At 37.7% G+C, this 16,626-nt stretch overlaps 1 protein-coding gene across 1 annotated transcript; it reads right to left on the bottom strand.

Annotated features, from left to right (window-relative positions):
- Window positions 1-385: 385 nt before the first annotated feature.
- Window positions 386-10,006, bottom strand: idh3g (isocitrate dehydrogenase (NAD(+)) 3 non-catalytic subunit gamma). The gene is made up of 14 exons (XM_036591958.1): window positions 9,746-10,006; window positions 9,139-9,183; window positions 8,254-8,265; window positions 8,034-8,131; window positions 6,911-7,026; window positions 6,758-6,818; window positions 6,197-6,329; window positions 5,776-5,909; window positions 4,136-4,238; window positions 3,785-3,931; window positions 3,256-3,350; window positions 2,627-2,687; window positions 1,608-1,742; window positions 386-1,252 (listed from the first exon to the last, which is right to left on the bottom strand). Exons 1-13 carry the CDS (start codon window positions 9,824-9,826, stop codon window positions 1,641-1,643), a joined length of 1,188 nt encoding a protein of 395 aa, XP_036447851.1. The 5' UTR covers window positions 9,827-10,006; the 3' UTR covers window positions 386-1,252; window positions 1,608-1,640.
- Window positions 10,007-16,626: the final 6,620 nt, after the last annotated feature.

Consider the following 16,626-nt stretch of genomic DNA (forward strand, 5'->3'; position numbering starts at 1 on the left):
TATTTAGACAACAGCATGTGGGTATGGGTGTTAAGCCACGCTACCTCCAAATAAGCACAGAATAACACAGAACCTGGCAGTGCCTCAAGTAAAATCTTGGTAAGAATGTTTGGCGGATGTTCTCAGTTAAATGTCTCCTAGAGGGGTATTTCTCAAGAGCAATTTGAGCACAGAAATCCAGAGTTTGGTACTTCACAGCTGCCAAAACAAAGTAAGGTGGGTCTCCAGGAATAAGAGAACAGTTTCTCCTTTAATTAAAATGGATCCCATGTGGCCTATCCCTGTGTTAACAACTTAGTGGAACTACTGCTACTGGAGTTTCACATATTTCTAAAGGTTTTCATCAACATGGACATAATTAGAAGACATGAATATGCAAAAACCATAGAGTTAAGAAACCATTTTATTAACAGCAACTCAATCCACATAGGATATGTTTAGAACCGTCAAATTCAGTTTTTAAACCGCTTTATACCAGATCATAACAGTGCAATTAAAGCAGCAGCATGACACTGCAAATACAATCAGGTCAAAAGGTTTATGCTGGAATAGTATGTATTTTGTGTTACAGTATGACAGATGGATAATTATTTACATGGCATATTTGATCAAGAAAGAAAAACACCAAGTTGAATACAATAAACAATATGCATCATAAAAATGAACTAGAATGGTACAGTATTGAGTCAAAAGAAAGGTCACTTGAGGGAGATCTATACTGAGAATTAGGCTTAAATGCAGTATTCACTGCAGCAGCCAGGTACCAGTGAAATAAGCTCCATTAATTACCAAATTGTTATGCATTCACTTCTGCTTACCTGACTAGAGTGGTGAGCAATTGGATATACCAGTAATATGTCTTGCCCCATATGTATCTAAATACTGAATGTCTTGTTGTTATATTTGGATACGTGTTAACCATGGAATGCATCTTTTTTAACACAGGGTCCTCAGAATAAATATTAAATTAACAGATAAACACATAACCATATAGATGCGTCATTTAGTAAGCAATTAGGTGACCCAAGATGAAAACCAAACCAAGCAGAGCGCACAGACTAGAACCTTGGCATCCAAATCGACTCTTGAGCTTTCTACCACACCCTGTGTTCACATGTAAATGCTATAAAGAGATTTTAATCCTCTTTCAAATTCAACTCAGATTTGAATGGCTGGCTTAATGTTAAAAGCTCAGAGTTCATCTGGAAGAAGCAAACAGTGAAGTGCTGACGTTCTTAAGAAGCCTCACCATCTGTGGAGAAAAGTAAAAATGGCTTCATTAAAAAAAAAGTTAAAGGAAAAGCAGGATTAGAGTGAAAACATGAAAACAAAGAAAGCATCAGATCATGCATCATTTAAGCAAATTACATGCCAGTTTACGCCGTGACATAACCAACAGACCAGGTTCCAAGAACCAATAGGGCACACACCTGCAGGAACTTGTTTTAATTTCTAAACACACACCTTTGTTCCCTGCATCCCTTTTCATTTAATACAAACCAGCTCGTCTGCTTTTAAAATAACTTAAATGAATCATCATGAGAAATATGTACAGCGGAACAAGTAACAAAATCTTTTATTAAACAGTGTGTGAAACAGTTCAGTACCGTGTGAAGTTGGAATGGTGTTGAATTACTGGATCACAGCTCTGTGGTGAGAGGTCCGCCACTCTGGATGTGTCTCATGACGGACTGAACAACTTCTGAGGTAGTGCCCTGCCCCCCGATGTCTGCTGTATGCAACTACAACACAGTGACCCACACAAAAAGTTAAGACATTCTCCTATAAAATGGCCTTCCATACATATCTTAACTTATGTCACAGAAAAATTTAGCATCTTTTTTGCCATGTTACAGTGAGAAAATTATTTGAATCTGGTTAGGAAGAGGATGTCCATTTTTTTCATGTAATTGCGGCCTTACTGATAAAAATAGTCTTGAAAGAAAAAGATCTGCATTTCTCAAAATGAGTTCATAGAGAATTAAGTATTAAACAAAGCATATTTTGTTTTCCTATGGAGCTGAAGTTATTTACCACACATTGTGAATTGTAGTGGACAATGCCAATGAAATTCCGAAGAATTTCACCAGAATAAGTAAACTTGCCTTCACACTTTGTTTTTAAGGATAAAGCTCTAGCATAAACAAAACAATTTATCTGCAAATGTAATTGCCACTCCTCCTAAGCTGTGCTATTCACAAACATTAGGTAGGCCTGCTTTACAAGAGATTAAACCTCACCTTAATCTCTGGAAATTTACCAGGCTAATTAAGGAGCAAGCTAAGTTGCTATGGGACAGCAACAATGGATCCCAGACTAAGGCATGGAGGAGGTGTCGCACCTGGGTGCTTTGTTTACACAAAATAAAAGCCCAAGGATACAGATCCACTGCTGAATATATAATCTCCATCAAATGAAAGCAGGACTACCCACTTGACCTGATTAGGAATCTCTGCTGAAACTTGCACCAAGTATACAAAAGAACCTGATAAACAGGTCCACCAGGGTCTCCTTAAAAAGACAAAGCTATGCATTCCTAACGAAAAGACCCTGGGGGGAGTATGTCTTCAGGGTCTGTGCTTTGAACACAAAGATATTAGAGAGCTGCAGAGTGAGTGTGTCTTACCTGAGTCTCATTCATAGTGGTGTGAATAGCGTTACGGATCATAGTAGCATAGTCATGAAGTCTAAGGAAGAAGAAAAGCAGAAGTTACATTGGTTAACAATGTCCAAAACTGTCCATGAAGACATAACATCTAGATAATGTAGGACTTCCAATATGATTTAGATATAAACTGTAGCTCCTTTAAAAACAAATCATAGCTTGCAGATCACAGATAAGGAGTTTAAATAGTCCAAAAAAGGCACATTCCAAGAAGAAAGAGTAGAGAATTATCATTAAGAGTGCAATGTAATTGAACTACACTGGATGTGTTTCTCTAGCTGGGACAAATCAACCTTTTTTTATTGATTTAATAGGCCAAATAAAACCATGACAGCATGAATTAAATCCAAAAAGCCTGCACCTAATTTGCACCAGCGTAGAAAATTGCCATTGATTAGACTTGATGAGTTTCTCTATCTGGGGAAAATCACCTCTTACAGTTTATAAATTGGTTTAATAGGCAAAATAAAAATGTGACACTATGAATTAAATCTAAAATCAGGAATGGCAACTAGCAATTATTAGACCATAAGAGGTGACATAACTCAAAATAACAAATGAGATCAGTGTACCTGACTATTTAAACTTACTTGAGGTGGTCCAGCATGAGACAACTGGCCAAGAGCATTGCAGTGGGATTGGCAATGTTCCGGCCAGCAATGCTCTTTCCAGTGTTCCTAGTGGCCTGCCAATTAATTAAAAAAGGGAAGTTTTATTTATTTTTATATATATATATATATATATATATATATATATATATATATATATATATATATATATACACACACACACACACACACACACACACACACACACACACACTTATTGATGCATTTTTTATTAAACTGGAAATATCATTTGCTTTATTCTCTAAGCTTTGCCTTTAAATAGGGAGTTTATTCTCATCTGATGTAATAACTTCAAAAGGTCTGTGCAGGAAGAATCTTTTAAGTTTTTATGTGAACAAAAAATACTAGTTAGCCATTTGAGTAAATAAGTCAAAGGTGTGCCTCTTGTGTACACAAAGGCAAAGAAGAAAAACAAATCTTATTTGAGCCTCAGTTCTCTGAATGAAGCTTTGTTTTAAGTACTGCGTTACCATGACTGAAGTGCACTCACCGTTTCAAATACAGCATAATCACGCCCGTAGTTGGCTCCAGGTACCAGTCCAGGTCCTCCCACCAGCCCAGCGCACACATTGCTGACGACATTACCATAGAGATTGGGCATCACCATGACGTCAAACTGGTGGGGCTTGGAAACAAGCTAAAACAAACAGCAATTCACAAATGTACCACTAATAAGAAGCAATAGCACTGCATCAGCTACAGGGTTTTTCTGTGGATAAGCTGCTTTTCTATCCACTAACGTCGATACTGTCTCAGTCTATAATAATACTACACAAACAACACAGAGACCACCTAGTATTACATTTTTAAACAGCATCCGATCAGTGCATCAGACACTTACTTGCATAGTGGTGTTATCCACAATCATGCTGTCAAAGGCAATGTCAGGGTATCCAGAGGCCACTTCCTTACAGCACTGGAGGAAGAGCCCATCAGCCAGCTTCCTGTGAAGGACAGAGAATGGTACACCATTACAGAGAGACAGAAGGCAGATCTTAATCCACAAGTCTGTTCACAGCTCATGTGGTAATTTAACTACCTGATGTATCATTTTACAATTTATTTTCACTACACACTGAGTAACAGCTGGGCACTCATACTGAACAGGAAGGTAGCGATTTTGAGCAATTGCAATTCCAAAGGATGTGCAAAAGTTGGTGATGGTCTGTGAGAGGGAGACAGCCGGAGTGCGTACCAGAACATGTTGATGAAAACACTTGAGGGTTAAATAAGATTATTAATGGAAAGGAGGAATGAACAAAGACCCTGTTCACTCCGTGCAACAACGTGTCTCATGTGCAGATTGAATCTGGATAAACTTCGGCCAGATTCCATTTACAATTTTTACTGAATTGTGTCACCAGCATGACCACATGAGCTCTGACTGTACCTTTTCCTTATAAAAAGCCCTTCAACACATGCAACACATCACTTTTTCCTCTGTTATGATATGAATCAACAAGCTCGGTTTGGACAATTTCATCGGCCGAGAGTGAAAGAAGTTGGTTTATGAACTCCAGCCTCAAGTACCACCCGTTTTTGTTTTGTTGTTTATTCTCTCACCTGCTAGTGAGCTCTCAACAGATGCATTTCCGCTTATATAATTGTATATGGATAACAAAAACACATTCTGTTTGAACTTAAACAGTTAAATGCAGTCAAGATGCATCTCTGATGTGGTTTGAGTAATCCGATTGTAACCCAAACACACTGAATCCTTGGGGTGATTACACCTGGATTTTCATGCGATTAAGTGGTATCTGAAAGTGATCAGATCACCGAAAATGCATGTTCATGCAAGACGTAAACCCAAAATTACTTTTGTATTGATATTTACAGAGACATACTACTCACACTACCACAGTTTTTATCTGAAGGTTAAGTTCTGAGTTATCAGTTCTGAGTTTGACCCAACTCACAGCACCCACAGTTTAGAACTGTAGCCATATGAAAGTCCATCTCTGAAGTTGCCTTGTAATGAATTCCACTTAAAAGACTTTTATTAATACTTTTAACAAGTGTTTAGATATATTTGGATATATTTTACATACATCAACATCTAATAGTGTTGTATTCATTTTGACCTTGTGTTCCTCAGACCTCACTGTAAATGATTCTAGTGTGCCAGATTAAAAACTGTTTAGGGCAGTGGTTCCCAACACAGCTGTCAGGGTCCTCCCAGATGGTACGCATTTTTCCATTATCCCTATGCGTTTTGAACTGCGTTGGAGCGAAAATGTGGACTGGCCCTCAGGACCAGAATGGAAACCACTGGTTTAGGGGAATAAAAGCAGGGTACAAGAATAAAGCAGAAAAAAAAAAATACTAATAAATGAAACAGGGCATATGCCGGCCAAAATCCAATAAAAAGGCAAGAGACAGACTATGAGAAACCCAACCCTTAAAAACTGTTGACCCGAACCCAACAAATGTTTTAGAAATGATGAGCTCTTAGACAAATAACAATCACAGCTGACTCACATGATGTTGGCCTTGTGCACGGCTGTGACCCTGCGTCGTCCCTTCTCCCTGGCCAGCCTGAAGGCATAATCGGCAATACGCAGAGAGTTGTTCTGTGTGATGATCTTCAAAGATTCCACCACACCAGGTACGCTCTGACATAGCAACACACACAAGGCAAACACTCTTACACAGGCTTCACAATGCAGACTGACCCACTGTAGTGATGGGCAGGTGACAAAATGATAGAGGGAAGCTGATATCGGTACAGTGTACAAAAATGCCAAGATAAAGCCAAATAAATTTCATTTTATCCGGCTGGTCTCAAAAAAGCAATTTTTCAACTGAGCACAGGCCTAAATTGTTATTTCTAGATGCAAAAAAGAAAGAAAAATGTGTGCGGTAGCAGGATCCTGTGAGTGATGATGGGGGCAGTGTTTACCTCGTGTTCCAGGCTGCTGTACTCGCCCTCCGTGTTCTCTCTGATGATGATGATGTCAATGTTCTTGTGGCGTGTCTGCACTCCGGGGAGAGACTGGCAGTGCATCACATTGGCGTACAAGTCTAGACTGGTGCTGAGGAAGAAGAAAGAAAAAAAAGCATTAGAAAAAGGGAGAAAGAGACAGTGAGGAAGAAAGGAATGAAAAAACAGAGTGGTGAAACTGGTGAATTCACAGCTTGGCACAGGCACTTGCCAAATCAAGTTAAAACAAACAAACACAAATACCAATATCAGATAAATGAAAATAGGCTAGCCATCCTTACTATAATGCTTTGGGAGGAAAAAAAAATCCATTATAAATCAGCTTTTATAGTTTGTGATACCTTTTGCAGTTCTGTCTTTGTATTTATTGGTATTATTTGTGTATTATTTGTATACTGTATTGCCCTTTTATGCATGCACCAACTCCACAAAGTCAAACTGCTTGTACATGCAAATCTACTTGTGATTTTGATTCTGATGTAATTTTCAAAGTACAGTGTAACCACAGTGTAACCTTACCGGAGAAGATTGTTTCTCGACTTGTGTGAAGGGGGCAGTGTGTGGTTTGTCTCAATGTTACCTACAAAAAGGAATAAGTCACTATGAAGCACTGTTTAGTAACCACCAGTAAGCACTGATAAACATGTACAGTTCGAATGGCAGAGCACTTACCCTTGAGTGCAACTCCATTACGGCGAATGGCTGTGATGGCATTGTTGATGTCATCCTCATTAGTTAAAGAAGAGTTGACATTTACCACCTCGAAGTCCACAGGAACACAGCTGAACCTGCAGTGTGATAAGTAATTGGCATTCAGTCAACACAGTAATGACTCTGCTGTATTCTCCAATAGTCAATGCGCTAAATGTTTATGTTTGATTTCCAGAATATGTACCTGAGGAGTCTCAAGTGTTGAAACTGTTGAAAGTGTTACTCGAAAACCATCAACAACAGCAAAGCATCTCGATACACTGAGTTACCCATTTATTAGGTACACTGTACCTTGCTTACTGGCTATTTTATTAAGAACACGTACCACATTGGTGCACAATTTATCACCCCCTGCTACTCCATCCATCATTGGAAACTATCATGCTTTCAGAACTTTTTAGTTATCTTGTGCATGGAAAACAGCATGTCTCAAAAGTGGCTTGATTTTTATAAATAAAACAGTCACTTTGTTTTTTTAGTCTTTCAGTTTCAGTTTCTGTCTCATTTAAAAAAAATATTAGTAGAATTGTATTTATGAATCTTTTTCATGAATCTTATAAATCCAATGTTTTGTGGGGTTATAAACCTGTTTTTCATGGGGTTTTGAAAAAAAATAATGTCATTAAAAAAAAAGTCTTCTTAAACTACTTTTTGTTTAGGTCACAGGAAGAGTTATTAAAATAACTTAGCAAAATAATAAAAAAGAAATATATACATATTTTAAGAAAATGAGTATTTCATTACAAACACTTGTAACACCATTGATAAAATTGGATGCTTACAAGTATTAAAATAACAGTTGATAAGCCTCCATTTTTGTAGATCTCGAATGAAGAAATGTTGAATATAACAGACTTCATTTCACACTTTTATCAACTACTTTTACTCCCACAGTTATAGAATAACCCACTTACTGTAATGGATGACTGAGACATTGTTAAGCAACAGGTGGACTGAGCTCAGGCAAAAGGCACCTGTGTGGTAGGTGCACCTGAGACAATGGCCAATAAGTGTAGACACCTAACAAAAGAGGAACTCACTGTATCCTGATTACACTGACCGGGAAGGTATTCATGAGACTGACCTAAAGAGTTCACGGACGTGGTTGAGCAGCTCCGGGCCGATCCCATCCCCTGGAATAAGTGTGACGGTGTGTCTGCCGCCATACCTGGCAGGAGGAGGCTGCGGATATAAACATTTATCTTTCAGTCCTGAACACAGTTCATGAAACTATAGCACTGACTATGTTTATATGTTCCAACATGCTTGAACAGTTTACTAGCATCGTTTTGAAGGATACTTACAATGCTTTGTCCCTTCGGTGTGAGGACCATTGGAAGAAGGGGAAAAAAACGATAAATGAGAGAGAATTAGCCACACTATAATGTATGTTTGAAGCCTTTTGATAGAGCATGTTGTTTTCTCAGTTGTTTTTTTTTCCAGCTAATAGATGCATATGACAAGTTAGCTGGCACCACAATGCAAATTATGACTAATGCAAAATATACCAGGTACAAAATACAGCAACAGGCCAATGGTCTGAGAAAAGAACATGCTACACAATCAATTACACCAAAAAAAAAGGAGCAAAAAATCTTATAAACGGACTGTAAAAATTCATCACACCTAAAGGGGAATTCCGTGTCCGCATAATTAAACTAAGATGAAAGCAAAGTTTTGGCTTGATGCTCTATTTATAGACCCTTGCAGAGTCTGAATTGTTCTTAGTGGCAGTGGCTGAAACCAGAAGTCCAAAGTGTTTAATGCCTCTAAAAGCAACCTCACATTGTGTAATAGCAGATGTGGGATAAGGTTTTGACCCAAAACGTTAAAAAAAAACAATCCATGGTTCTTATCACCACTATTGTAAAGAAATCAGGGCAAGTTTCTCTACAGTGCCCTATTTCACATCAAACACTCTGAATGACTTCACATCCCAACAATTTAATTGTGCAGAAATGTTGAAGAATTGGTAGAATTTCCTTTTGAAGATGTAAGAGCTACAGTGAAATTTACCAAAAGGCACACAGGATGTTTGACTGTTCAGTTTTTGTTTAATTACTTTAAAGCTTCATAAGAAAGTAGAGCAAGGTCCTCTTTCTTGCTGTTAATTCAGTACTACAGTTGATACAGTCGGAGAGATCTAATTAAACACCGCAATGAAACCCGGTTACAAAATTACAACTCACTGTGTATGTAGATTTATCTCGACTGGGGACTACCCCTCCAAAAACCTGAGGAGACAAGAGTTAAACATTTACACACCAGGACAAGTTATCAGGTTTCAGCTCTAAGCCACGTTGTATAGAGCTGCAAGTTTAAACGTGTAGCTACGTACAGTGTTTCAGGAAGAAGCTAACAGCTAGGTTAGCTAAACGGCTAACATTACAACTTTCGGTCGCACACGTGTTAAAAAAGTCCTACTCAGTTATGTTTCACATAGTAATAGACATACGTAATACAATGTCTGTGAGAAACCTGTTAAATGTTAGCCAATGTTTAGTTTTTTACAAGCTAGTCGGCTTCTTGTTAGAATTTTCCCATTCCACCTTAAATGGTGCCGCCTGAGGCACTGAGGCACCAGAATCTATTGAACTGATGCACCATTTAAGGTGGAACCGGAAAGTTCGAACAAGAAGACGAATAGGAAGCTGACTTCAGCCTCGTTCAGCTTTGGGAAGCTGTCATGCTACAGATGCTACAGCCACATCACAAACCACCTAATAATCTGTAGATAATCAAAACGCAGCCTTGATAAAAAATTTAGACTATATAAACCTAAATATAAAATCTTGCCTTCACTGTGCTCCCCAGCCTTCCACCCCACACTGTCTGGAGAGGTCTGGAGAGAGACAGCAGCGCTCTGGAGGAGGCCATTTTCCCCTCTGTGTCTGATTCACTGAGCTACTTGTTGGAACAGATTCCGGGGCGTGTTTACATCGTAGTGTCCACGTTATGAGCTGAAAGACTGAGATTGACCTTGTCTGACCACGACGACGCTTAAAGGTTACTTACCACAATAAAAATACACAAAAGAGCTACAACACCTTAATATCACACCGGGTCCCGTCAAACCGATACTGTTCAAATTCTTCTTAAAGGGAAATTCCACCTATTTTCAAAATTTTTGTATAATTCAGTTGTTCTGATATTAATAAAATCGCTCTGCATATGTAAAACATCTCATCACCAATTTCCAACATTTGAGAAACTATTTTTAACATAAAACAATATATTTTTTAAGAGGTTTAACTTAATAAGTTGTATAAAACAGATTCATTTTGCTTTTTATATCATTAACATTGTATTACATTTAAAAAATATGTATTTTATTTAAAAAATCTTTTTGTCACAGAGATTTTTGTCATTGGTGTTATATTACATTTTAACATAGTATTTTCAGCTCTATTAAACTGCTTACTTGGGTCAAGGCTCATCAGAGAGGAAGCTTCTCATGGCATGAGAAGGCGAGTTCATAGTTGCACATTATACAACGATCAGGCAATTACAGACTGTAGTCCATCTGTTTCTCTGGATACTTTGTTAGCCCCCTTTTACCCTGTTCTTCAGTGGTCAGGACCCCCATGGACCCTCACAGAGCAGGTATTATTTGGGTGGTGGATGCCTGATTGGTGTATTTCATGAATCTATTAATAATATTGTTTATCAGGCAGCACATAACTTCTATGTGTCACTGGTGTTATGTACTTTAATGGCTGGATAATTAAAATTTTGTCAGAAAAATGCCATATGTCATTTTTATTACTGATTTTAAATAGTTGCACAAGATCACCTGAGTCAGCCAATTTACGAAATGCTCGATTTTAACCAGAATGTCACTGGTTTCACAGTCACTGGTGTTACACCATATTCATACAACACCCGTGACATGTAGTGACACCACTGACTAATATTAATGTCATGAATGATCAGAACACTTGAAAAATTAGGAAATACAGAAATTGGGTCTTTATCAGTATTCAAGTCTGTTAGTGCTTATTTTGTCATTTGCTAGCCTGGCTACGTCAGTGCAGGAGAGAGGCAGAGGCTGTATAGGCAGCGTAGAGATTCAGGTAAAGCTGCTTACTTGGCATAAAAACAAAGACTTGTACCCTCCTCAGTCCTGAGACTGGACAGTTTAAAAACAAATAATGTTTTGTTTTGAAGCATGCCCTCTGCTATGCTAAATACCATAATACATTTTTTCTGTTTACTGGGAAACATATTCAGTGTCCACTGTACTGGACATTTGGACTTTGGTGCATGAAATGTAAGAGATTTTGAAAAATTAACATGTTTATAATCACCAACATAACAAGACGCAGAACAAGCACTGAGCTTTTTCTGTGTTCACTGTATGTACATTTGCATGAAAACGTTTCTGAACTCTTGTAACCACCTGGACTTCTGCAGGAACAGCTCCTAAATAAACAATTAAACAATTGTCACTGGTGTTTTTTAGTGTGTTCTTTTATAGTTTTTTGAAAAATATATGCCCATTTTGAATTTGATGCCAACAACAACATTCCAAAAAAGTTGGAATTGGGGCATGTTTACCACTGTGTTTCAGGCCGGTTTAGTGCCTAGACTTTTTTAATATGGAGCCATGCTGCTGTAATACATGCAGAATGTGGTTTGACATTGTCTTGCTAAAATAATCAAGGCCTTCCCTGAAAAAGACGTCATCTGGATGGCAGCATATGTTGCCAAAACATGTATGTATTGTTAAGCATTAAGCATTAATGGTGCCTTCACAGATGCACCCCTGTACCATCATGAATACTGGATTTTGAACTGTGTGCTGATAACAAGCATGGTGGTCTTTAGCCCGGAGGATGCAGAGTCCATGATTTCCAAAAAGAATTTCAAATGTTGATTTGTTGGACCACAGGACACTTTTCCACTTCCCCTCAGTCCATTTTAAATGAGCTCGGGCCCAGAGAAGGTGGCAGCGTTTCTGAATCCTGTTTAAATACGGTTTCTTCTTTGCTTTTCAGAGTTTTAACTTGCTTTTGTGGATGCAGTGATGAACTGTTTTCACAGTTTCTAAGCCTATGCAGTGATTTCCACTAAAGAATCATGTCTGTTCTTAATGGAGTGCCGCCTGAGGGCCCAAAGATCACAGCCAGCAAATACTGTTTTTTGGCCTTGTCCCTTGCATACAGGGATTTCTCCAGATACTCTGAATTCTCTTTTAATTGTTATTATGTATCGTAGATGATGAAAAGCAAAAGTTCTTTGCTATTTTATGTTGAGAAATGCATTTTGTTTTTATTTACATTTTGCACAGCGTCCCAACTTTTTTGGAAATGGGGTTGTACAACAATTTAATTTTTTTTTATTTTCAAAATAGTATATGGAGGTACATTAGAATATATTAAAAAATATGTATTTTTGTATTTTTTAGTGCATGTGTATAAAAGAGCTTTGGTAATATGATTATTGAAATTGAATTTCTTCAATAAATACAGTTATATTAAATGTAAATAAAAAATAAATACATTTATGACAAAAAAGAATGCCTCATTAAGGGGTAACATCAGTGACAAATTAACTAAAACTTGCATTTTACAATAAAATGAATGAAAACACGTAGAATTAAACTCTCCTTTTTGCATATATGATAATAGTAGGTGTTAAAGGATGTATTAACATTGTTTAGTTTTGGGGATGAAAGAAGTATAAAAATGTATCTACCTTAATTCCCACTGTTTTCTGATTCACTCTGATTTCTCTGATTTCTTTACAGTTCTTTACAGTTAAGCTGATAGGAACCAGGAGTAACAATGTGTACAACACAAATATAGCCATTTCATTTACTGCTGAAAACCACCAGTGAAACTGCATGTGTCTTCTGAGTTTTTATATGTAATGTTTATCGTGGTAAAATAGTTGTAAACATAAAACCAAAAGTTACCTTCTTGTATCATTCCACCATGAGTGAATTAAAATATGTTTTAGACCAAAAGCTTTATCACAAAACTACTGCGAAGCAATGTCTCAGCAGGCAGTGTATATATAACCATTTCATGTAATAACTGGTTCCTGTCACCATCACTGTGAACAAATCTGACTCGGCAAGTTTCTCTAAAATGCAGTATTTTACACCAAACCACTCTGAGTGACTTTATTTAGTCAAGTCAAGTCAAATTTATTTATATAGCGCCTTTTACAATAGATGTTGTCACAAAGCAGCTTTACAGAGAATCCGGGTCCATGCCCTCAGTGAGCAAGCCTTGGCGACAGTGGCAAGGAAAAACTCCCTCAACAGGAGGAAGAAACCTCGAGAGGAACCAGACTCAAAAGGGGAACCCATCCTCCTCTGGTCGACACCGGATAACAGCACAGAACATCCTGACCATTCAATTATGCAGAAAGTTCAAAAAAAGTCTCCTTTTAGATAGAAAAAGAGAATTCTTTGTGATTTCTACTTTGAAAAACAGTAAACATGGACATCAAAAATTATATTTTATGATTTTACTTATACCTACACTTGTACAGATGGTTGCTGATAAAGGGGGATCTACAGGTTATTAAATTCAAGGGTTCATTTACTTTTTCTAGCCCGCACTGTGGATGTTTATTCAATGTGCTCAATAAAAGACAGGGAAAGTACAACTCATGTACAACTAGATTGTGCTTGTGCATAACCGTGACTTAGATAACAATCAGACCATATTTTCTTAGTAACCAATGCAGCATTCCAGGTAATTCCAAAGGGTTCACTTACTTTTTCTTGCAACTGCATAGTTACATTTGTTTCAGCTTTCAAAAGAATTTTAATCATAATCTGAGTTCCTTAATATGAGCTTAAATACATACTTACACTGTAATGGAATTGTAAAATATAAGAGTGTAGGAGACCATGCAAACTCACAAACCGGTGCCACAAGTGCTAAAGCACATGGTGCCTGTTCTCTGTTGCATTACTCATTACAGAGTTCAAAAAAGAATTGTGCATCGGGAGCTTCGTGAAATGGGTTTTCATGGCAGAGCAGCTGTACACGAGTCTGAGATCACTATGCATAATGCCAAGCTTCACTACCTGCCATTCGGATGGATGAATCTGGGTTTGACGGGTACAGGACAACGCTATCTAACGGAATTTATAGTGCCAACAGTAAAATGTGGTGGAGGACGTATAATTGTCTGGGGCTGGCCCCTTAGTTCATATGAAGGGTAATGTTAATGCTACAATATAAAAGATATTTTTGACAGTTATATGCTTCCAATTTTGCAGCAACTATTTGGGGAAGGCCCTTTCCTGTTTTAGCATGTGCCCCTGCGCACAAAGTGAGGTCCATAAAGATATCGTTTGAACTCCAGTGTCCTGAACATAGCCATGACCTCAACCCCACTGTTGGGTAATTTACCACAGCATAACTAAGATTAAGGTTTGGAACTGTATGAAACACATCCATTCATAATATCTGTGATGCAATATATAAACCCATTTCCAAAAAAAGTGGCAAGTTGTGTAAAATGTAAATAAAAACAGAATGCAATGATATGCAAATCATTTAAACTTTATATTTAATTGAAAATAGTAGAATAGCAAAATATATAAGGCTGAGAAATTATGTGTTTTGAGAAATATATGCTCATTATGAATTTGATGCTAGCAACGCGTTCCAAAAAAGTTGGGACGAGGGCATGTTTACCATTGTGTTGCATCATCTCTTCTTTTAACAACACTCTGTAAGTGTTCAGAAACCAAGGAGACCAACTGCTGTAGTGTTGAAAGTTAAATGTTTCCCATTCTCGCTTGAAATAGGATTTCAGCTGCTCAACTGTTTGGGGTCTCCTTTGTCATATTCTTCCTTTCATAACCCTCCAAATGTTTTCAGTGAGTGACAGGTCTGGACTGCAGGCAGGCCAGTTTAGCACCCAGACACTTTTACTACCAGCCATGTTGTTGTAATACATGCAGAATGTGTTTAGGCATTGTCTTTCTGAAATAAATAAAGTCTATCCCTGAAAAAGATGTCTTCTGGATGGGAACATATGCTACTTCAAAACCTGAATATATCGTTCAGCGTTAATGGTGCCCTCACAGATGTGCAAGTCGCCCATGCCATGTATACTAATGCACCCCAATACCATCACGGATGCTGACTTTTAGACTGTGCGCTGATAACAAGCTGGACGGCGTCCACGATTTCCAAAGAGAATATCAAATTTTGTCAGACCACAGGAGACTTTTTTACTTTACCTCAGTCTTAATGATGATGTTTATATATGGTTTCTTCTTTGCATGGCAGAGTTTTAACTTGCATTTGTGGATGCAGAGACGACAGTGGTTTTCAGAAGTGTTCCTCAGCCCATGCAGTGATTTCCACTACAGAATCGTGTCTGTTTTTAATGCAGTGTCGCCTGAGGGCCGGAAGATCTCAGCCAGCCAGGCTTGTCTCTTGCATACAGAGATTTCTCCAGATTCTCTGAATCTTTTCATGGTATTATGCACCAAAGATGATAAAAACTCCAAGTTCTTTGCTATTTTATGTTGAGAAACATTATTCTTCATTTGTTGCACTATTTGCCGGTGCAGTCTTTCACAGAGTGGTGAACCCCTCCTCATTTTTACTTCTGAAAGATTCAGCCTCTCTGAGCTGCTCTTTTTATACCCAAGCATATTACTGACCTGTTGCTAGTTAACCTAATTAGTTACAAGATGTTCCACCAGGTGTTTTTTTTAGCATTACACAACTTTACCAGTTATTTGTTGCCCCCGTCTCAAGTTTTTTGAAATGTGTTGCTGGCATCAAATTGAAAATGGGCATATATTTTTCAAAAAACAAGAAAATTTCTCAGTTTCAACACTTGATATGTTGTCTTTGTACTATTTTCAAACAATTATAGGGTTTAACGATTTGCACATCATTGCATTCTGGTTTTATATACATTTTGCCTGCGATGGACTGGCGACCTGTCCAGGGTGTATCCTGCCTTCCACCCAATGACAGCTGGGATAGGCTCCAGCGCCACACCGTGACCCAGAAGGATAAGCGGTTTAGATGATGTGTGTGTGTGTGTGTGTGTATACATTTTGCACAGCATCCCAACTTTTTTGGAAATGGGTTGTACAGCAAAAACTGAAAAGATCACACACTGAATTTGAAAAGTAAAGTAGATGAAAAAATTTAATAAGAAAAATGTTAGAGGAAAACAAAAAAGGAAACAAATAAAAGAATGGATAAAAATGGATAAAAATAATCTCAACAGGTTATCACATTCACACAAACACACATAACCTCACATGTGAAGGCTTAACTAAGACAAAAAACCTTAAAGAACATCAGCAGGTTAAAACGCTAAGAGTTGTGGTGGGGCTGAGAGCACCCACCAGTGACATCCCCATCTGACACAGACTTGGTCAACGCACTTATAGCTTTATGTAAACTGAAAATCTACAATCTATATACACAATTTCTGATTCACTGTTACAAATCAAAACCACTATAATGCAGACTTAGACAGGCTCAGAAACAAAACTGATTATGATCAGTTAATTTAAATAAGTCCTACAGACTGAAGAGTCTTGTGCCCAAGAAGCTTCCCAGCATTCTTAGCGATTTTGTTGGTTTCTATTAATCAGTTGACAAATTTTCTCATTTATAAATATAAATCTCTTTGCAAAATGTTATTTTTGTGTCATACTCTCAGGTTAAATGTAAGGT

The sequence above is a fragment of the Colossoma macropomum genome, unplaced genomic scaffold (assembly GCF_904425465.1).
Source record: "Colossoma macropomum unplaced genomic scaffold, Colossoma_macropomum, whole genome shotgun sequence".
In the NCBI taxonomy this organism is placed as follows: domain Eukaryota; kingdom Metazoa; phylum Chordata; class Actinopteri; order Characiformes; family Serrasalmidae; genus Colossoma; species Colossoma macropomum.